The sequence below is a fragment of the Sitodiplosis mosellana genome, unplaced genomic scaffold (genome assembly GCF_009176505.1).
Source record: "Sitodiplosis mosellana isolate CC-2019 unplaced genomic scaffold, AAFC_SMos_1.0 Smas_scaffold_5414, whole genome shotgun sequence".
NCBI lineage: Eukaryota > Metazoa > Arthropoda > Insecta > Diptera > Cecidomyiidae > Sitodiplosis > Sitodiplosis mosellana.
This window is the reverse complement of record NW_022600656.1, coordinates 1-22,513: the sequence shown is the minus strand read 5'-3', so window position 1 is coordinate 22,513 and position 22,513 is coordinate 1. Positions and strand designations below refer to the sequence as shown.

Below are 22,513 nucleotides of genomic sequence, written 5' to 3'. Positions count from 1 at the left end.
ATAGGGCTTCATGACTCACAATTTGGTATTTATCTTCAAGTCCTATTCACACATTTAGATAAAACGGACAGCATTTGTCCGTTTGGTATCGATTTTTTTCGATTGGCCATTTGCCACCTTTAAATTATCTTGTAGTAATCGCATTCATAGAGTATCACTGTAATAGCGATGTATCCTATTAAATTTCCTTGTAGTTTTTTATGAAAATTAAACTTTGAAAAAAACGAAATGAACTGAACATGTATGTTTATTTGTGATCAGTCGTGTTCACCGGTACGTGAACATCGCTCAGTTGACCTTCAAACTCTGAAATGTATTTTCTAACGTTGTTCGTGAAACCGGTGCCTGAGTGCCCATAATGCATTTAAAAAGGGAAATGTCAGTTTTTTCTTAAATTTTTATTTTTAAATGTAAATATTTCAGTATTTATTGATCGAAAAAGTATGAAAATTACTTTGAAATGTGATAAAAGTCATAAAAAATCGCAATATGAAAGACAACAGCAAGTTTTCTGAAGTTTTTTCAATAAAGTGGAGATAGCACTGTTGATCTCTTCACAAAAATGAAGGCAAAAACATATTAGATACAAATTCCACTATGGTAAGGCTGCCAACTATTTTCTACCAGTATACTGAAAAATTCAGTAAAAAGCCAGTTTTTTCGCAATATCTCGGAAACGGCTGGATTTAGGCCCCAAATCTCGGCCTCCGGCTACCATATCCATGAAATTTTCCGCCCGATCGAATGGGACTTCTCATAATTTTCCCCGATTTTCCATTTTCCTTTTATAGCGATATGTTCATTTTCGGAAAATTTTCCAGGATTTGCAATTTTCCGGGAAATTTTCTTGAATTCGTTTTCAGCATACGATCGTACATTCATAAAATGAAAATGGTTGGAAAATCTTGGAAAACTCGGGAAATATGGAAGATTTTGTAGAAATAAAATGTACTGAAAATGACCCTAAATTTATATATGAGGCCATATTTTGGCTCCAGTGACTTTTCCGGGAAATCTGATCAGATAGAAAACTTCCTTGGGACTTCCTCTTTCCATATGTGTAAACAAGAATTTGCTTCCGACACACGAATTTTTTTTACGAATTTTATTAGTCTACTGAAAAAATCAGTAGAGTTGGCAGCCTTACACTATGGCCGATTTTGACGTCAAAAATTGAGATTTTGAACGGCAGGTTGGATCAAAAAGTTATGTACTTATCAGAGAGTGAAATAAGAATTTTTCAGAAGATCCGAAAGTAGGATATTTTGTGTTTAGAAGATCCCAAATTCCGGTTGTCACTGAAAATCAATGGAAAATAAAAAAGAATTACATTCGTAATCCCACACTTTTCCGTACACTTGTTCGTGATTTTTTTCCATATTTTGCATATCCACTATTCCCAGGTTCCGTTATTGACAGGTTTTACTGTATGATGATATTGTATTCTTCACTTATGTGTTTTATGTACGTTCAATGTGAATGATCATCGTACATTATTTCACATTGGTAACGAAAAAAGTATAAATTTTTTTTTGAGTTATCTCAAAAGTGAATTACAAGAAGATAATTTTATTTCATTTTTGCAATTAGGCGTAATTGCTTCATTTGAAATAAAAAATATGGATATTAAAATGAAATAATTTACGGTCCGAAAAAATGGCCTAAAGCTAAACTTTTTTTCGATTTTTGCCTGTTTCGGATCGTCTACATGGGAAGTTTATATGAAAACCTCGGAGCGCCGGTGTTTTACCGGTTTTGTTATACACATCAACAAAGCAGTCTGCTTCACCGTAGAAAATAAGTGCGCAGTAAGGAAACAAGAAAGTACATGTTTTGGCAACGTGGCTTCACTAGTGATTATGAATGAACGTAATTTCTCGCTTCATTTCTCATTACGTTCATTCATAATCGCTATAATGCAACGTTGCCGAAACCTGAACGTTCTTGTTCGTTACTGCGCACTTTTTTTCTACGGTGAAGCAGACTGCTTTGTTGATGTGTATAACAATACGGGTAAAACACCGGCGCTCCAAGGTTTTCATACAAACTTCCCATGTAGACGATCGGAAACAGGCAAAAATCGAAAAAAAAGTTAAATTTTTTTTTCGATTTTCATACAGTATTTCATCTGCCCAATCCAATGGTGTTATCGGCACATCGAAACTCGCGCTCCTTATCACTTAATTTTCACTCCGAAGCCTGAATCATCATTCCAATGGACTTGAAAGTGTATCGAACATTTTTGTTTCAATTAAACTGAAACACGATTTCTATAGTCCACAGATATTTTACAATTCACTTACAAGCGAACAGAATTTATGTTGCACTTTTAAAAATCAAGAATATTGTGTTACGGTTATCCATAAGTGGTTCAACTTTAGTCATTTTTATTCCCGACCACTCATACAAACGGTACAGACACGCTAGCATTAATGCAATTGCTACTTGATTATTACACAGTGCAACACATGGATGAGGGACTCACTTTAACTAATCGCTCCTGAAAGTACTTACCAAAACTAGAATTTCTGCATCTTTCTTTTTGCCAAGTTTTTAAGCTAGTTTAGTGGGAAAAATCACTCATTTGAAGGGAAATTTCGAGTTTTGAACCGATTTTTGAGCGTTTGGTGGACATTTGGCCAAATGAAGTCATGACAACAGCCATGTTTCAGTTTTTAATGTATGTCATATTAAAGTTTTTGTTCACAGCTAAAAAATAGGGCCAATACGATTTACTTATGATGTCCAGTTGGAAAGTTATGGCTTCCCAAGTGATGACATGTTCATTTTTTACACTATTTTGGCACTAAATATCACTTGAGCAGCCATAAGTACCCTACCAGACGACATAGGCATGTGGAATTAGCCTTATTTTTCAGCTAAGAACATCAGCTTTAAAATGCCACACCGCTTAAACTGAAATATATCACCAAACGCTCAAAAATCGGTTCAAAACTCGAAATTTCCCTTCAAATGAGTGATTTTTCCCACTAAACTAGCTTAAAAACGAGTTCACGTTATCCGCAGAGATACTTTAACGAAAATTCAACCAAAAAATGTGGAAAGATATATAGATATTTGCATGTAATAGGCCAAAATTCTCAACAAATTGACCATTTTTGGTACGAAAGAGTGATTTTGAGCCAAAGAGGTAGATAGAACATAATTTTTCTGTGTTAGTATGTTGAGCAAAGTTGTCCAATTCTACGTTGGCTACAAAATTGCTGAAGAGAGTGGCCATAAAAATTGAATACGCTGCGAGTTATGGTTGAAAAATGGTAAAAAATGGGCATTTTTGCGATTTCGAGGCCCTAAGTGCCTTTTTTGGGGTAAGTTTGTTCTGAATTTTTTTTCTCCCATTCAATACCAAATTTTGCTCAAGACACAAAAGCAATATTCCTTACGGTTCACAAAGATATAGCCGTCTCAAAATATCGAAAAAGTGCTCAAAATCAAGTTTGAGCAAAAAATACATAATTTCATTAAAATTCACCAATGAATTAGTTTTGGTAAGTACTTTCAGGAGCGATTAGTTAAAGTGAGTCCCTCATCCATGACCGAAAAAATGTTGCACAGTGTTATTGGTTGTGCATACACACGAGTTTGAAATTTTCAACTACCACCACATGAGTTGTGTCAGTAGAGCTCGTACCATGTTTACATTGAATATTTTGTTTTTGTCGCTTCATTCCTGCGGTTCTTTCATACTTAGGGAAATGGTTTTTGAAATGATTTACGTCGCTATTTTCTTTACAAAAATTTGAATCTACCCCCTCGATTTTCTTGAAAAAATTGGAAATTACCCCCTACATTTTGATCAAAAATTTACCCCTCCCCCGGCGCGCGGTGGTCAGAACCTATGCTGATGGAACGATTTTAATACTCAGAATCTACAGTCCACTTAAAGAAGTGGTGAGTTCCGTCCTACTATTTTTTCAAGACTTATCAAAGAAGTTTTTCAATTACAAATAGTAACATGTGTTTCCTTAACTAAAATAGAATGTGAACACTTTTTACACAAAATTCGTTTATTCTTGAATGAATCCAGCTATGGCTGTTCAAATTTGAATTTAAAATCTCATATCTCGGACGAAATATACATATATATTTATCTATTACGTTTCATTTTTTGTAATTCGGTTCTTGTCGATCTCCAAATTAATATTCACGGGTATGAAACGACAACAACAATAACAAGTATTTTCAATGTAAACATAAAACGAGCTCTACTGACACAATGCTCGATAGTTGAAAATTTAGATCAAGTAAGCGTATACACGGCCTATAATTCGGCGCAGACCATATAAGTCTTATGCTAGCGTGTGTGTTGTGTATATACCACTAGAGGCAGGTCGAATATTGTCGTCAGTATAAATGTCATAGCCACTTTAATATACAATCAGTACTTGGTGGTATCAATAATTAATTAAATAAATAAATAAATAAATAAAGATATATTATAAAAATACTTACGATAGTTGGTGACTGGCATCATTGCTTGGCGGATAGTTATTTCCCAACTTTTTGCTAGATGTGCTCCTACCCCGGAATCGGGTGGCGGAATCAAAAGAGGTTCTCCAATTTTGTAACTCAACAGGGGATCTTGTCCAACAAAGTAGTCAACATTTGTTGTACGTATTTGAAAGCAATGAGATTCGTTGCCACTAAGGTTGCGTGCTGTATCAATTGAAATAATTTCATTCAATGGAATTTCTTTGAAGTATTTACTGCCATGATCCGATATGAACAATATTATTGCTTTTGAATCCAACCGCCAGTAATGTTTCTTTACAGTCTTATCCTTGTTTGTATAGTGAACAAGCCAGCCTTCTTTGATGACTTGGCCACTACGTCGTTTTGTATGTTTTACTGATTGTACAATTCTCATTAGCGGAATGTTGGCACTACTTGACATCGGTTGCACAAAGTCAGTTGTCGAATGTTCATCTTGTGAGGCATCATTATCCACATCACGGTATATTGAGCCATTGAATAAACCAGAAGGTGTTACATTTTGCTTATTATTATTTGGAGACTCTTCGTTATCGCTATCATTTGAATCGTCCTTTAAATATACTTCACTTTCACTACTAATGCTGCTGTCGTTTAGTTCGCTAAAATTTGGCTCTTTTTCCCCGGGACAATCTTTTGGCACTTTATCAATACATTTTTTATGAGCATTATACTGACAATCTTTGCATTGAAGGCCTTGCTTAAAAATTCCACGTAGTAGTTTTTTACAAAATTGACAAACTGTCGGTCGTGTATATGTATGAACCGAGAAAGTGTGTGGAATTTTTCGCTCTATCAATCCAATCCCATTTCGAATTCCAGCTGATGACGATCGGTTTGATCGATTAGATGGTATTTGCTGGATTTACGGTAAATAAATTGGAATAGAAATAAAAAAAAATACCTTAGTTCAAATTTCACAAAAATGTTCACGATCTGATATATTCCATATTTCAAATGCTGGACATGAAAAAGAAACAACACAAACACAAACACATTTATATTTTTCATCCAACTTTGTCATCATTTTATTATGTAAATTGAGATTCCATTCTCACATTGAAAACTTTTTGTTATGATAGAAAAAATGTAAAATCTATTAAAAACTACATTTGACGTATCTAGAATATACCAGATCAGGTGCGTTTAGAATAAATTTTTAAAAAAATTCTGTATTGCATGTCTTATATATCAATATGATTAGATCTCGATTTACACCATTACACATTGTCAAATGAAAATATTTTTCATCTAATTTCGAATTTCATTCATAAGTTGCGCCATCTTTCTTACCAATGATGATGTGGCTGTAGAACTTGAGCTATCATCGCATGCGGAAGCAAGTGAATTATTGCTTGACGCTGCTGAAGGAACACGTGGAGGTTGAAGAGACGATGAACGTCGAGATGGATCAGCTTTACTGCAGTTATCTGGAACCTTGTTACAGCATCGCTTATGAAAATTCATGCTACAGTCCTCACATTTAAGCCCTTGTCGTACTAAACCAAACAACATTTCACCACAGTAATCACAAAATGTTGGTGCTTTGTATGAATGTACCGCAAGTGTGTGAGGTCGAATCGTTGGAATATCATCGTGATTATTTGCATAAATGATCGCTGGAAAACGGGAATTAAACAAATTCATTAAATATTAGATATAGTTTTTTTGTTTGACTCATAATTTTCAGATTTGTTTCCAAAAATTCATTAAAACCTTTAGAGGGTTTTTTGTGGTAAATTTTTTCTGTTCATTATCTTCTTTACAGTTTTCTTTATTTGGAGGTACGATTTCGAATTTTGTCATTTGTCAAAATAAAGTGGTTTCTAGAGGTGTCAACAGCGCTGCTATTGATCAGTGGCTGTTGGTTACGTTCTAGTGCATATGACACACTGTAAGCCTCGCGCGTCAACCAACAGCCACTGTTCAGCAGCAGCGCCGTATAGACAGTAGATGCAATGCTCTGAAATTTTGTCTGAAAACTAATAAGAGACCCTACAAAAAATTGTGCACTAATATCAGAATATTAATAATATCTTAATATTAATACCGATATGAGATTTTATCCGAATATTTAAATATGTAAATACCGATATTAAGAGGATATTATTAATATCGCTAATAATATTCAAGTAGTAAGATAAATGTTGATAGATATCAGTGGCGTAACTAAAAAATTTTTTGTGAGAGGTTTTCAATTTTTCACAAGTATTAGAAAAAATGCAAATGTGACTTTCTGAGGATACTCAAAGTGATGATTTTTGAAATCTTAAAAAAATCAACTTATTATGGTCTTTAGGGAACGTATTCTTTAACTTGGATTTCCAGACTGCTTAAATCGATTGAAAGTGATTTAATTCACAGATAATCAAATTGGCTTCTAGAATCTTGTATGAAAAATAGTGACTAAACTTCTCAGGAAACAGTATTTTGTGTGCCCAATCCAAATGTTATCGGTACATCGAAATGCAAATGCTAAATAATGAATGAATGAATGAATAAAATAAAACCAATGAAAAATACTACTTTGTTGGTTGCGAAAAATAAAATTGAAAACGTAAAAATCAATCATGGCTTCTCAAATTGAAATTTATGAACAGCATAATTGATAGAATGTAACAAAGAAGCAATATACGAAAGAACGCCACATGGAAAAGTAGATTCTAAAAAACGTTACATGAATTTGTGCCACGCTGAAGCTTATCATAAGAATACCCAGATATAGCGTATTGGTTAGTGTGCTAGCATTGTAAGCGTGGGGACAGGGGTTCGAATCGCATGTGTGCCGAAAATCTTTCTCTTCAAAATATCATTGGTTCTGCCAAAGGCATTGTGAATTGATGGACTACGGCCCATGTTAAGGCCCGTGGAGTGCTCCTGGAGGCACTTTAAGTCGTGGGATACCCGTGTACTCAATACAGAAGATGAGTTGGTTCGAGTACACGGAAAACACCCCATGTTTACTCGCTAGGTTGGTGTATATGATAAATAATATCCAATACAAACAATATTCGGTTACTGATGATTGATGAATATATCAGTATATCAGAAATTGAAAACATTCCTTCATTTGAAAAAACTAAAACAAAGGATGGGCTCTATTGGAGGTTGCGGTTGAGAACAGAGGTCGCAACGGGACTTTTTCGGGCAGATAATTTTTTCTCTCAGAATTTGATTAAACTTTGGATCTACATGTTTCAGACCAAAAGAAACGAATACTGTAGCGACCGCAGCTCATGTTACGCTCGTGTTGGTTAGAAATTCATGTAACGTTTTAAGCAGTGCCATTCCTAGCGGGGTTCAAAGAACCAGAGCGCACGAGCACCGAGAGCATTTGGGGGCGCTCGAACTTATACAAATGTCTAATTTACTTGAAATAATCGCGAGAGCGCCCTTTTTATAAATTGAAAATTCTTAATATTTTTAGATTGAATGCTCTTTTCTATACAAATGTCTTCTTAGTTTGTAACTCAGGGGCGCCGAAGGGAAGCGATAAAGCCAAGGGACAATTCACTAAAAAGTTGTATTACTTTTTTCACGTTGTATTAATTTTTCAGCATCGTTGTATTACTTTTGAGTGATTTACCCTTGAATAAAGCAATTCTTTATTTCGAAATAGAAAAAATATCTTTTGAAAACGAAGAATTGGTTTATCGCTTCCCTTCGGCGCCTCAAAGTTTCAAATTAAGAAGACATATGTATAAACAAGAAAGTTATAAACATTCTCGAGTCTTTTAGAAACTACGAAAGGACTTATTTTCAGCGTATGGTTCTGTCCCAGAAAAAATATCTAGATTTATCTTTTTTTTCATCTTTCTTCCGAAAAAGATAGAGATGATATCTTTGAGCTATCTTAAGATAATCTTTTTAGAAATATATCATTCTTTATTCATATACGTCAATTTGATGAATTTTTTTCAATTTTTTTTTGTTCTGTGAAAAATGCACGAAAATTGGCCAAAAAACTTTAATTTTTGAAAAATATCCCAATCAACAAAAAATTTCAGTTGGAAGATTTACGTGATTTACCCTGATTAAGAAGTGTATTTTTTTTCTATAAATGGGATATGTATATTTTTTTGACAAGTAGGACAAATCTGTAGTGTGAATAATCATTTGGAATCGATCGAATCTCTGATACAATTACTTGATGAACATCTTAATTTTTATCTAAAAAACGACAGATAGATAGTCGAAAAAAAACTGAAAAGATAATAAATAAGATTTTCGACATTTTTGAAAAATTATCTAGATAAGATAATAGATACTATCTATCTATCTTATCTTATCTTAATATCTTATCTAAGATAGATATCTTAACTAAACGCTGCTTATTTTGGGTCTAGTTTGTTATTGCATAACAAACTATAACTGAGCCTTTACATGAAATGTACTACATCACAATGGATGGATTAGATAGATAGCATACAGAGTACAATAAAGTTCAGGTCACCAAAAATCAAAAAAATCAGCTAAACTCAGTGATCGAAAAATGCTCACTCAGAGCATTTCATCACTCTTTTAAATGAGCAATGCATTGCTCGTGTGCTGTTGTGCACATACATGAATGTTCAAGAGCGAACCCTCGCTCCCATCGTAGTAGCTGTGTGCGAGCAGCTACTCACTCACAACCAACTCAACCGGTCACTCACAACCACTCAATCATTCACTCAATGTTTTACACAAAGAAACTCACTTGTGTACATCGCAATTGGTATATAGGAGTATACTGTGTTACATTGAGCGTTGTGTATAAGAGCGCTCTGAGTGAGTGGAAACTCACTCACTCAACCATATGACTTTGCGGCATTGAGTGAGAATGTACTCATACGATACTGCTGCTCAATACAAAGGAGTAAATACGAGACTCACTCAGAGCGCTCGGAGCAGAACGGGATCACTGGCTAAACTTCTGTATTGAATGCAATGCTACCACAATAACCACACAGAGAAAACTGAATTGGTGAACCCTGCCAGTTCTATTGGTGAAATTCAAAAGTTATTATTATTATTATTATTATTATTATTCTGCACCATACAGCGTTTCTTCGCCAGAGGTGGTTTTTTTGGTATAAATATTTGGTTATATATTTACAATATTTATAATGAATTCGTATTTTCAGTCTCTCCAAGTTCTATTTCTTCTAAAATAATCAGTTATTCTTTGCTTGACAGTGTTTGTGCTAACATTAAAATCAATTAAATAAGTTTTATATATTTTTGGAATAGTACTAGTATCACAATCATTCGTTTGATTTGGCTCTATGATATTAAAGTATTTATAAAATTCATTATATGTGATGAGCATGTAGTTAATTGGCTCAAACATTGAGTAGTTGTAGATTCTGGTCGGCAGCTCTAGGAATTCGGTGTTCCGTGTTCGGAGTCGTGGTGTTCTTAAGTTAATTTTCTCCATAATATGCTTCGACGATGTTTGGCCATAGATAACATTGTGTATGAAGCAAATTTGTGCGATTTTAAAAGTACCAATAGATTACATTATTGAACCCTGACGGTCAATTGGCAATGTTAGTAAATTTGTCACTTGTACTGAAATTACCAATACAAATGAAATATTCTATTGGTAAAATGACATATCACCAATAGAACTTATTTGCTTTAAAAATGTTGTTTTGTTTGTGCAATACATCATAATGTATGGAAATGAAAATGTTCAAGTATCATATTGGTAATAACGTTTTAATCTAAATTTGTAGTTAGTCACAGATAATAATTAAACATAAAAAGCAGAATCTGTTTTGGAATTGAAAAATCCAATGTTTTGGACCCCCATGGAGAAAAAAAAAACAAAGTTATTTAATGTACATTGTAGAATGTACGTTTCATGTAACGGTAAAAAGAGGGCTCGAGTGCCTTTGGCGCTCTTTCGTTCAATTTAAAAACACTAAAAATATTCAATTTATAAAAAATTATATATCGTCCATTCCAAGTGAAATCGACAAAAATTTGACTTCACTCTTCAGAATCCGTTCAAACTTTGCATGCGCTCTTGGTTTGATGAAAAACTATTGGTTCTATGCATCAATTTCCGGGCTTTATTTTTGGAGAAAACTCATCAATAACAAAATGAAATCATAATGGAAGCGACATCCTTTGCCTATATTTCACGCAATTTACAGAAACCACCTCAGAAAAGTAATTGCACTTCTGACCCTAAGTCTGAAGCAAGTGGTATTCAGAAGGTGCAATGTCTGAAGAATACAGCGGGGGCATAGCGGGCATTAATAATCAACTGATTTTTAGAAATTTTTGTCTCGATGTGTAAAAAGTCACTGAAAATATTTTCCATAAAAACCAATTTTTTGGTGTATTGTGCCAATTTTTCGATTCTGCTGTCAAAAATGGATATATAAAGTTAAGTTATTGTTAGAAACGATCAAATCTAACATTTTGATATGATTTTACCTCCGAACAACGGACCATATCTTCCCCACCCCCGCAAAATATTGAAAAACGCCCATTTTCGAGTGAGCGACTGCTGCGCCCCCTACAATGACAAGGAGCAAGAATCAAAATATGGTTTGATATGCTTGAGTCTATCGAGAAGGGTCCATTGCTGATAATCAACGCCAACCCGATACAAAAATAACACAGTGCAACAATTTTTTAAAAAAAGTCATAAGGCCGGGACTTGGTATATCAGAGGTGTTAGTACTACCCCACCTGAGTAAAACCTCAAATGGGTTTTGAAAGTTTAGTAGGGGTTTTCATTTTATCGACCTAGGCAGTTTTTGGGATTCCGAGGATTTTCCAGAGTTGACTTCTTCAGTCTTTGGTCAATAAATCATCTAGTATTGGTGACAACATCTTACTGTCTTGAGCAAAGTTGTAGTTAAAGGTCCAATGAACAATTGTTGTGAACAAACTATACCAAAAAAATCACATTTGGTGGGTGCTAGGGGACCAAATGTCCGAAAAAAGGTAGATTTTTTTCCGTTTTTCGACCATACCTCGCGCAGTATACATTTTTTTCACTTATTTTCTTCGACAAAATTATAGCTAAAAGAAAAACAAACAACTCTTTAGAACATAATAACTCGAAAAATTAAGTTGCTTCAGACACCATTGCTCTATTTCTATCAGTTGAGGAGTTATAGGACTTCAAAAAATGCCCAAAAGTGTTGTTTGGTAGCCAAAATTGATTTTGAGCCAAAAAAGTGGACTGTATGTATTTTTTTCGAGTTAATATGTACTAAAGAGTTGTTTGTTTTTCTTTTAGCTATAATTTTGTCGAAGTAAATAAGTGAAAAGAATGTATACTGCGCGAGGTATGGTCAAAAAACTGAAAAAACCCACCTTTTTTCGGACATTTGGTCCCCTAGCACCCACCAAATGTGATTTTTTTGGTATAGTTTGTTCACAACAATTGTTCATTGGACCTTCAACTACAATTTTGCTCAAGACAGTAAGATGTTGTCACCAATATGCGTTATTGACCAAAAACTGAAGAAGTCAGCTCTGGAAAATCCTCCTCTGAATCCCAAAAACTGCCTAGGCCGATAAAATGAAAACCGCTATTAACTTTCAAAACCCAGCTGGGGTTTTACTATGCTATGGTAGTACTAACACCTCCACCATGCCAAGTCTTGGTCCTTTGACTAGTGTTGCACTGTGTAATCATTTTTTCATATTTTTTCCGTGTGAAAAAAGCGGCCCCCGCAAATGCTGTTTCTTTCTCCGATTTTCAAAATATCCCATTGTTGAAAAAATATGATGTACACAACATATGAAACTTTTCTTGACTGATTTTGAAAGCTTGACGAATGACACTTTAAAATGACCTCAATTCCATTGAAATCCGACAACGCATTTGCGAATGGTGGCAATTGGCGTGAAATTCCAGTTTTTAAGTTATAGACCCAATATATTTTACACCAATTGTCGTGTGAATCCATTTATGATTGATATTACTGTGTTTTTTTATAAATATTTTTTTTTTGTGTGCATTCATACATGAATGGGCAAGCGGAATAACGAAACGTAATTCTTTTGTAAAATGAAGAGCCTCTGAAATTTTTTTTTTACTAAAAGTGCCCCACAAAAATATAGTCTGAATGAACGGCACGTGAATTTGTTTTCATGCAAAAAAAATTAATGTACCACTTTTACTGAAACAAATGTTACGAGCCGATTCAAATTGAACGAGTTTCGATGTGGCAATAACACCAATGGATTAGGCATAAAAAATACTGTATTAGAATCGAAAAAAAAGAATTTAAACTTTTTTTTCGATTTTTGCCTGTGTTGGACCGTCTACATGGGAAGTTTGTATGAAAACCTCGGAGCGCCGCTGCTATTGCATTGGCTTCTATGGCCAAATGTACATATGGAAATAACTCGAAAACGGCTGGTTTGATAGCCTAGAATACAAATACGGTCGAATTTGGGCTGATCCATGGATTCTCAGGATTTGGACACCTGTCCAAGTTCAGCACTTCAATTTCTTTGCGTTGTGGTAAAATTCCATACAAAACATAGGGAATATGACTTCACGGATACACATAAAAAAGGAAGCACTGGAACCTGGTCAAATCCTGAGAATCTATGGATCAGCTGAAATTTCACCGGATTTGCATTCTAGGCCATCAAACCAGCTGGGAGTGACATCACGGTCCGTTTTGCCGATTTATATAGCCGTTTTCGAGATACAGTACGCCCCCGCAAATTAGAAATGAAATGTCCCGAGACCATTTCCAATTTGCGGAGTTTTCTAATATCTGAGGTTTTTTCAATTTCATCCAAAAACGGTGTATCAAATGAAAAACTGATAGGGGGAATGATTTGCTTAATTGAAAACGATATATTGAACACTGTTCAATCAAGTATCGTATGTAAATACATGCTTATAAGCAGTTATTTTAGTGATTATAAATATATAGTTAGTTTATTTTACTGGATAAACTACTCCTGAACAAACCGAAATAAATGATGGCCTATCTTACGATAGTAAACAGAAAACGTTAGCATTCTATATACAATTTTGTATATGCAAATTCTCTGATGGAACAAATCGGTTTCGATTTGTTAATGATTGATGATTGACGCAGACAATATGGAATGAATTACTTCGTGACCTAATTTTTAACTTCATGGTAAACGTCGAAAATCTCAAGCTGAACTGCTAATATAGTTATTCAACGAAACGGAAAAGACTTTCATTACGTTTTTTCATTAAAAATGAAGTAAATTTCCCTTTGTCTTGAATGAAATGATTCGGAAACCCCGTAAATTAGAAATGAACCCCAGAAATTAGAAATTTTCCATACAAATTTTCAAACCTGAAATTCATTTCTAATTTCTGAGGTTTTCTAATTCTCGGGTTTCTAATTTGCGGAGGCGTACTGTATTTCAATGCGTAAATATTTAATAATATTATTTTCAATTGCATAGGCCTATATGGAAGGCAATCGAGCGCCGAAAACTTACGCTGTTTCGCTCACACTTATGTGCAATTTTTACTCGTATTACAAGCTGTTGTGTTACGAACAACAGAGCCGCTCGCTTCGTTTCTCTTGAAAACCATTGCACATAAACACAAACACGAACACGATTGAACATGTTTCGCTTTACAAGCGATTATGGATGAACGTAGTGTTGAGTGAGTGCTTTACAATAATGAGTGTGCTATGTTTGTATACAATACAAACACATTGGCGACACTTCTTCTCAATACGTTCATTCATAATCGCTCGTAAGACGCGCTTGTAGACGTGCATATTCCTGTTTATGTGTGCAACATTTAACACATCGGTCAATAAGTCCCGAGCCTAACCACCAAGTGGCAACACTAATGTCAAACCCATATCATTTTCGAAAACTACAACCTTTTTTAGGAATCCAGTCAAAATTTGAGCCAAATCCGACCATCAGTTTGCTAGTTACAGCTATACGAGAGAAAGACTCCCGAAAATGCTTCAATTTTGCCGTTAAAACGGTATAACTTTCTTCTGATGCATTGTATTCAAGTATATTCATGTGGAGAGTTCAGAGAATGACCAGACCTAAAAAATACAATGGTTAGTGAAGCAGTTTGAAACCAATTTCGTTCAATTATATCACCATATAAACAGTTCTTTGACCTGGATGAAACTCGCATTTGAACAACATAGTTTTCTTCGCCAAATTTGCTATGTTTTATCAAGATTTGACATTCGGATAGGTCTAAAATGATGCATAAGTGACTTTTCATGTTGTTTTATATCTTTCCCACTGGTTCGCGAATATTTTTCTATACCTAAATCCACTAATAATGCCCGAACTCATATTTTGCGACCTTGGTCGCTACAAACCGTTTTTGGCGATTTCTACCCGCAATTTATAGATCGAATCTATTCAAATGAACTCAAAATACATTAATTCTAATATATAAAGGCAAAACCCTATTCAAATTTTACTTATACAGCTCCAAACGGGCTTCGAATCCCCAAAAAACTGTTCTATCTACTCCATATCCAAAAACGCGGCAAGGCTTTTTCGATTGAGTATTTCATATGCATATATCCATGCAAAGTTGTAACTATAGCTTGAGTTAGTTGCCCTATGGCCTTAGCAAATCTATGAACTATCACATTTGAGAATTCCGATATCACTTAACGGATTTTGGCAATGATTTCTTCCAAAACCACATATTTTGAACAATTTGGAGGCTTATCGACAAAATCGCTCTTATGGCTATGCATAAATTCAATTCTTCCATATCTAATGATTGATTTCGAAAGCCTAAGGATGCCATAAACTAATCATAGTATGGGTTTGGTACTCCTGCTCGTTTTTCTTCTGGAATACATGTGTCAAATCGAGAGGAGAAATGCAGTTTTTCCATGATTTTGGAAAATTGGAAAATTGCTTCATTTAAAGTGCTGTAATTAGCGAACTGATGGTCGGATTTGGCTCAAATTTTGACTGGATTCCTAAAAAAGGTTGTAGTTTTCGAAAATGATATGGGTTTGACATTAGTGTTGCCACTTGGTGGTTAGGCTCGGGACTTATTGACCGATGTGTTATTGCGCGTAAATTTTCAAGAGGAACGAAGCGAGCGGCTCTGTTGTTCGTAACACAACAGCTTGTAATACGAGTAAAAATTGCACATAAGTGTGAGCGAAACAGCATAAGTTTTCGGCGCTCGATTGTCTTCCATATAGGCCAATGCAATTGAAGATAATATTATTAAATATTTACGCATTGAAATATCTCGAAAACGGCAGGATAAATGCAATAGCAGCGGCGCTCCGAGGTTTTCATACAAACTTCCCATGTAGACGGTCCAACACAGGCAAAAATCGAAAAAAATGTTTAAATTTTTTTTCGATTCTAATACAGTATTTTTTGTGCCCAATCCATCGGTGTTATCGCCACATCGAAATTCGAGTTCCTTATCACTTAATTTGCACTATGTGATAAATACGAGTGACGTCACCGAAAAATATTGTATGAAAGAGCGCCCCACGAAAAATGTTCAATTTGAATCGCCTCGTAAAATTTGTTTCAGTAAAAGTGGTACATGAATATTTTTGCATGAAAACAAATTCACGTGTCATTTATTCAGACAATATTTTTGTGGGGCACTTTTACTGAAAAAAAAAATTTCAGGGGCTCTTCATTTTACAAAAAGAATTACGTTTCATTATTCAGCTTGCCCATTCATATATTGCAGCTAAGAAGTATTTCTCCAATGGGGGGGGGGGCGCCCCCGCTGCAGTAGCTGTCATTCAAATACAATCGGTGTACGGTTGTTCCTTAAATTATAATTTAAAAAAAATAAATTCAAAAATATACTAACGAGATGATGTCAGAACAATTTCAATAAGAGTTTCATCCACTACATCTGAAGCCGAATTCACCAGTTGAAGTATATTTGAACTTTTGTAGTCATGCCGGAACAAGAGCAGGCGTTCTGATAAGTGACTTAAACCATTTTCAGGTATCTATAAATAATTCCAATAAATTAGTAAAGAAACTGACTTTATAGAAGTAAATCATTTATGTGCATTTTTGCAAATTTCATTTTATTGCTCATAAGATGGGATTTCATTCTATTCTCAGAAAACTTGATTGAAATTATTTCACCACCATGCGCAGCTGTCATGGAACATTACCTCAAAAATGGTTTGATTTCGAGGTAAGCCCCTAAAATGTTCAACCAGGTAAATTTTTCAAAATGGCTCATCAGAGATGTAAACTAAAGCTGTCATTTGATTCCTTATCCAAAAGATTTGGGGATTTTTGAGAAATTTATTTCTGTTGGTCAGCTTTTTGAACAAGAAAATCGATGAAAGTAATAAGATCATCATTACTTTTTTTAACGAACTCAATTTTTCGGAACGTCCCATCAGAAATAAAATCTGAAACTACCACTCGATTCCTCGTCAAAAACTGAACAAAATTGAGCGTCAAAGATTTTTGTTAAACTTATATCTGTTCACAGACGAAAAAAACCTTTGAATCAAACAAAGAAATACGTCTAAAATAATTCAAAGGTTTTTTTCGTCTGTGTTTGTGTGTTAGCTGGAATTTTCCAAAAAGGCCCAAAAATGATTTACTTCTATAACTGACTTTAATACAGAGAGTATTATATACATTTGGTATTTTTTAGCAAAAAAATCCTATTGGATTAACCATACGATCTAATGTAAACAATTTATATATATAAAACTGAACAAAACTTGTCCGTCTGTCTGCCGTATTCGTCTTTTTCTTCAATTCGTGATTTTCTCGTTCTGCATGCCGCTTGATTTCTCGCCGCCTCGAAAGGTTCTTATAAATGCAGTTTGTAATTCATTTTTTAAATTCTGAAGAACTTTTTTATGTTTTCTAATATTATGTGTATCATAAATAAATTTGCATTTGTATTTTTTGATACCACCAAAAGCTGGCTGAATAATTTTATCAAATAAAAAACTTTCCCAAAGTCAAAGCTCGTGCCGAAAGCGAACACAAAACTTGTGATATCAATCTAAAAAAATCATTTCGGTACTTTAAGCGATATGCTACGTACAGCACATTTTTATAGTGTCATTTGGTTTTGCACATTTTTGGGTAATCACACAAAATGAAGAAAACAAAAATTCCGAAACAGCAAAACACCGAAAAAAAAATCCGGATCCAAAATGCCGAAAGAAAACTCGAAAAACAAAATGCCGAAAAAAATCAACAAAATTAGTTCAAAGTCCCATTCCATAGAACCGAAGGGTAATACAATTGCCCGAAAATACTACTCATTCGCCACCTATATCGCCACCTATATCGCCACCTATATCGCCACCTATATCGCCACCTATATCGCCACCTATATCGCCGCCTATATCGCCAATACCTAGCAAATGATGCACAAATATAAATATTTGTTGTTGTACTGAAGCGCTAGATGCACTCCCAGTTTATCAGGGCGACGACTTTATCCGTAGATAGCGTATTATTAGTATTTTCTGATAGCGATTTTGAACGGGTGGTTGGATCAGAAATTTACATATATCACTCAAAAGCATAGGTTCTGATTAGGGCACGGAGATCACGTTTTACCCTCCCCTCGAGCCTCGATTGAGCATTTACCCCTAAATTTTTTCGATTTTTGGATTGAGTAAAATTATCTATAGAAATCCACTCTGCATTTCTCTGAACATTTTTGCATACTTGCTGGCATTGGCGAATCAACGAAAAATTATAGGAGTCATTCTTTCCAAATTTAAATGCTAAATTGGCTGATTTCAATTTAACGAAAAAGTGCAAAGTTCATGCTCCAGTGAATAAACTTTATTACTTTGATTTTTATGCTTTTCCTCAGATTTGTGTGTTTAAGTACGAGTTTTCTGAATGAATGATATTCAGATACAAATAGTATACTAAAGACAGCAGCTCGAGCACTCAAAATGCAGTATGCCTTCTACTTGTTTCAAGTGTTTGTTTATTTCATCCTGTTCAAAGTGATTGTAAAGTGGTCAAAAATGGAATTGATGTAATCGACCCAAAAAAGCTGGAAAAAATTAATTTATTGCCTTCACCAATGCTCCAACGTATAGTTTCAGTGTCAATAATAAGTTTTTTTCCCCTTGAATTTCAAGCAAATTTTTTAAACTACCCCCAAATTTTTTCGTTCTTTCGAAATTACCCAAAATTTCCCACATTTTTTCCATTTTTCAAAAATTACCCCTTCAAGTTTTTGCGAAATTTTCAAAATTACGCCCTCCTTAAATCGCCAATATCAGAACCTATGCTGAAAAGGTCTTGAAAAGTGGATGTCATTTTTGGTGTTTAAGATCAAAATAGGCCGGCATTTGGCTAAGATTTGGTCGTTGGAATTTTTCCTGTCAAAATTGATAAAATGGTCATATCTTGACCAAATGATGATCGATTTTGATGTTTTATACCACAAATGACATGTACTTTTCGAGATCTTTCCAACGAAGCTTATTTCTTTGTTGTAAAAACAAGTTCTATAGAAAATCTATGGGAATATGTGTATGGGCAGTGGGCACACTGGCACCGATGCACGCACAGCGACTCACACATGTTTATGCGCATATGTGTTAAAGTAGTGTGTATATTAGTACGTTAGCGCGATTTATGTTGCCAAATATACAACGAATCAAACCATAATTGTTTTATTCATTGATGAACAATAATAAAGATATGTTGAATATTAGTCTTGGGCAGTGGGCACTGTATGCCCAATACATGGGTTTAAGGTTGGGAAATTTCAATGATATCAACGTAAGTTAATTTTTATCAATATTTAACTGCCGTAGCGATCGCAATTACGCAAGAAAAATGACGTTTTGTCAATTTTTTTTTGCGATTTTTCATGTTTTTCCAATTTCTAACGACCATAGCCCGAAAAAACGAATTTTACCAGATATGTGCTATATATGTCAAAGAAGGACGCAAATGAGTGAACATTTACAATATAAATGCGTAGTTCAATTCCTTCAGTAGCGACTTTTGGTGTTCTTTGAGCTCCAATTTGGGGCTAAAATCAAGGGAATTTTGAAAAAATTCGTCGAAGCCGTTTTCGAAAAAATGGCCGATTTGTGCAAGGCCATGTGGCCGTTTTTTCGCCCATAAGACCATGTCAACTCAATTTTTTCAACTTGAAATAGGCAGGGTTTGAATTTTCCCATCCGCTCGATAGAGCCTCTATAGATTGAATCGAAAGAGTTTTTCAAAAGAGACTCTTTCAAAAGAATCTTTGCAAAAAATTTCAATATTCTGTTAAAAATTACGGCTGTGAACCATATTCAAAAGGTAGGTTTTGATTTATTACTTTTCCGTACACAACGTGTCAAGGGAAAGTATAGGAATTGGTCCCGAAAACTTTTTTCGCAAAATTAGCTTGGATCATCATAGAAACTCATGAAACGCGTAGAAAACACTTTTTGAGACACTTTTCCGTTCGTGTGCCGTCGTTGTCGTTGTCGTTGTCGTCGTCGTTGGTGTTTGTTAACACGATAACTCAAAAAATAATTGAGATAATCAAAATCTGGAAATGCCAAAAGTTTTGTATCCGAAAAACTGAGTTTAATTCCGAAGATGAGCCATTTTCGATTTGACCCTGGGGTACTTGCCCTAAGAAAAACCTCAAAAAATTGACACTTTTGTATGGGAGGTACCTGTAAATCGACTCCGATTGGCTTCAAACTTTCTGAAATTTCATTTTTTGAGAGTAAAATAAGATTCCCATACAAAATTTTTGAAATTTTGACTAAAATTACCGAGATTTGGACAATTTTGAATGGGAGGTACCCGTTAATCGATTTTGATTGGCTTCAAACTTTCTGAGGTTTCATTTTTTGGAGAAAAAATAAGATTCTGAAAGTTTCATGTTGATCGCATTTGCAGAAGTTTGATTTTTTGTCCTCAATCTTTGTCGACATTTTCTTGGAAAAAATTTAGGGCCAAAAACCAAACTTCTGCAAATGCGATCAACATGAAACTTTCAGAATCTTATTTTTTCTCCAAAAAATGAAACCTCAGTTTAAAGCCAATGAGAATCGATTTACGGGTACCTCTCATACAAAATTGTCGAAGTTTTAGTTAAAGTGACCGATTTTTCACTTTATTTTTATTATTATATTTTCAAGAAAATTCACAAAAAATAACCAAAAGTACCTACGGACAACGCAGACCAACGGTACGGAAAAGTTCGGGATAACAATGTAATTCTTTTTATATTCTAATACAATGGAGAGAAAAAACTAAAAAAAATGATTTATTTCAAATTTTATTGAAATAATTGATTTCATTAAAACGATCATTTTGACAATCGTACATATACTAAGTATGGCATGAAGTTGCAGCGAATGGTGAAATGTCACAAATCGGTGCACGACGATTGTCAAAATATGGATCGAACGGAATCAATTATTTCAATAAAATTTAAAATCAATAATTTTGTTTTTGTTTTTTCTTCTTCGTAGTATTAAAATATAAAATTATTATTACTTTTATTTGAATATAGTTTACAGCCGTAATTTGGAACAGAATATTGAAAATTTTTGCAAAGATTCTTTTGGAAGAGTCTTTTTTGAAAAACTCTTTCGATTCAATCTATGGAGGCTCTATCGAGTTGATTGGAAGATTTAAACACTGGAAATAGGTGCCATTTCATAGCTGGCCTCGAGACCTTTCCAACGATACCCAAAAGATGGAAATCGGTTGTCTGGGTGGGGGAACAGAGGTCATTGGAAGGAAGGTCATTTTTTGAATTTTTAAAGGCCGGCCAAGGCCAAGATGGCGGCCAAATCAGAAAGTGGTGGAACAAAAAGTCTTAGTTTAGTAATTGATATACTTCAATGCCTGGAAGTTTGTAAAATATCGTACAAAAACTATGGACGAACACACAGACAGACAGACAGAGAGACAAAACGCAAGTGAAATTTTTTTAATGGCTTTATCTATAAGGAACCTGATATGAAACGCAGAAACCCAAAAACGCAAAAATAAAATAAAATGATAGATAAAATGCAAATTCTTAGTACAAAAAACAGTGTATACTCCGGTCACACAGAAAAAAGTATCGAAAGTGACTTCAAGTCCCAGGAAATACTTCAAGTCAATGGCCATTTCAAGCTACAGTTGTTGGCTTTTTCTGCAGTTGTGATTTCAAAAATGCAGTTATGATTATTGATTGAAACGACATATTTTAGTTATATATCAATTTTTTTTCTTCGTTTATTCAAAATTTCGGCTCACCCCGCTCGTCATAATTTTTTTCATCGCTTCCACTAAAGGTGTCAAGGGGACAAAATTTGTTCGTCCATCCGTCCTTTCATTGATTTCAAATTAGGACAAACGGACATCTTACCCATTACGAATAATATTGACAGCTTCAAGACCGTCTAAAGCGCGTCTTGGTATCTTACGTCAAATCTCTTCCATGTATTTAGATACGAACAAAGCAATCTTGATAAAGCACATTCAAACACTCAAAATTGTGTTCATTCACGCATATTTTTAATATCGCATAAGGCAGATATCGCCCTAATATCGTACGATATTTTTCTGTTTACGTTTAGAGGTGTCAACGGACAAAATTTTGTCCGCCCGTCCGTACGAACATTTTTGAAAAAATTCGAACGTCCGGTCCGAATGTCCGAATTTTTTTTCTCGGACGGACGGACAAGGTCTTTGTCCGAACTCTTTGAAATTTCTCGGACGTCCGAAAAATTTTCAGACGTCCGATTATTTCTCGGAAATTTTTTTAATTAAAAAAATCAAAAGAAAATTGGATAAGAATACGCAGCGTATTCTTCTTCAGCGACATTTTTGCATTTCTTGGTTAGAAAGCTCTCGGAAAAAAGTTCTCTGGTTTGAACTTTCCTCGATTTCCCGATTTCCCGATTTCCCACAGTAGTTTTTTTCCGAGAATTTTCCAACCAAAAAATGCAAAAATTTCGGACGTCCGAAAAATTTCAAAAAGTTCGCACAAAACCATACATTCTGACACCAAAAAATTCAGGGGGGGTCAAGCCAAAAATTCAAGGGGGGG

The 22,513-nt window shown here is 34.6% G+C and overlaps 1 protein-coding gene across 1 annotated transcript in view; it reads right to left on the bottom strand.

Moving 5' to 3' along the window:
• Nucleotides 1-16,457, bottom strand: part of LOC129572703 (serine/threonine-protein kinase D1-like) — a gene marked incomplete at its 5' end in the record, with an annotated part of 27,034 nt that extends 10,577 nt beyond the window's left edge. Inside the window, 3 exons of the mRNA XM_055452717.1 lie at nucleotides 4,474-5,371; nucleotides 5,806-6,131; nucleotides 16,313-16,457. Of these exons, the coding sequence (XP_055308692.1) occupies nucleotides 4,474-5,371; nucleotides 5,806-6,131; nucleotides 16,313-16,457 (1,369 nt within the window). The remainder of the gene's footprint in view (nucleotides 1-4,473; nucleotides 5,372-5,805; nucleotides 6,132-16,312) is intronic.
• Nucleotides 16,458-22,513: the final 6,056 nt, after the last annotated feature.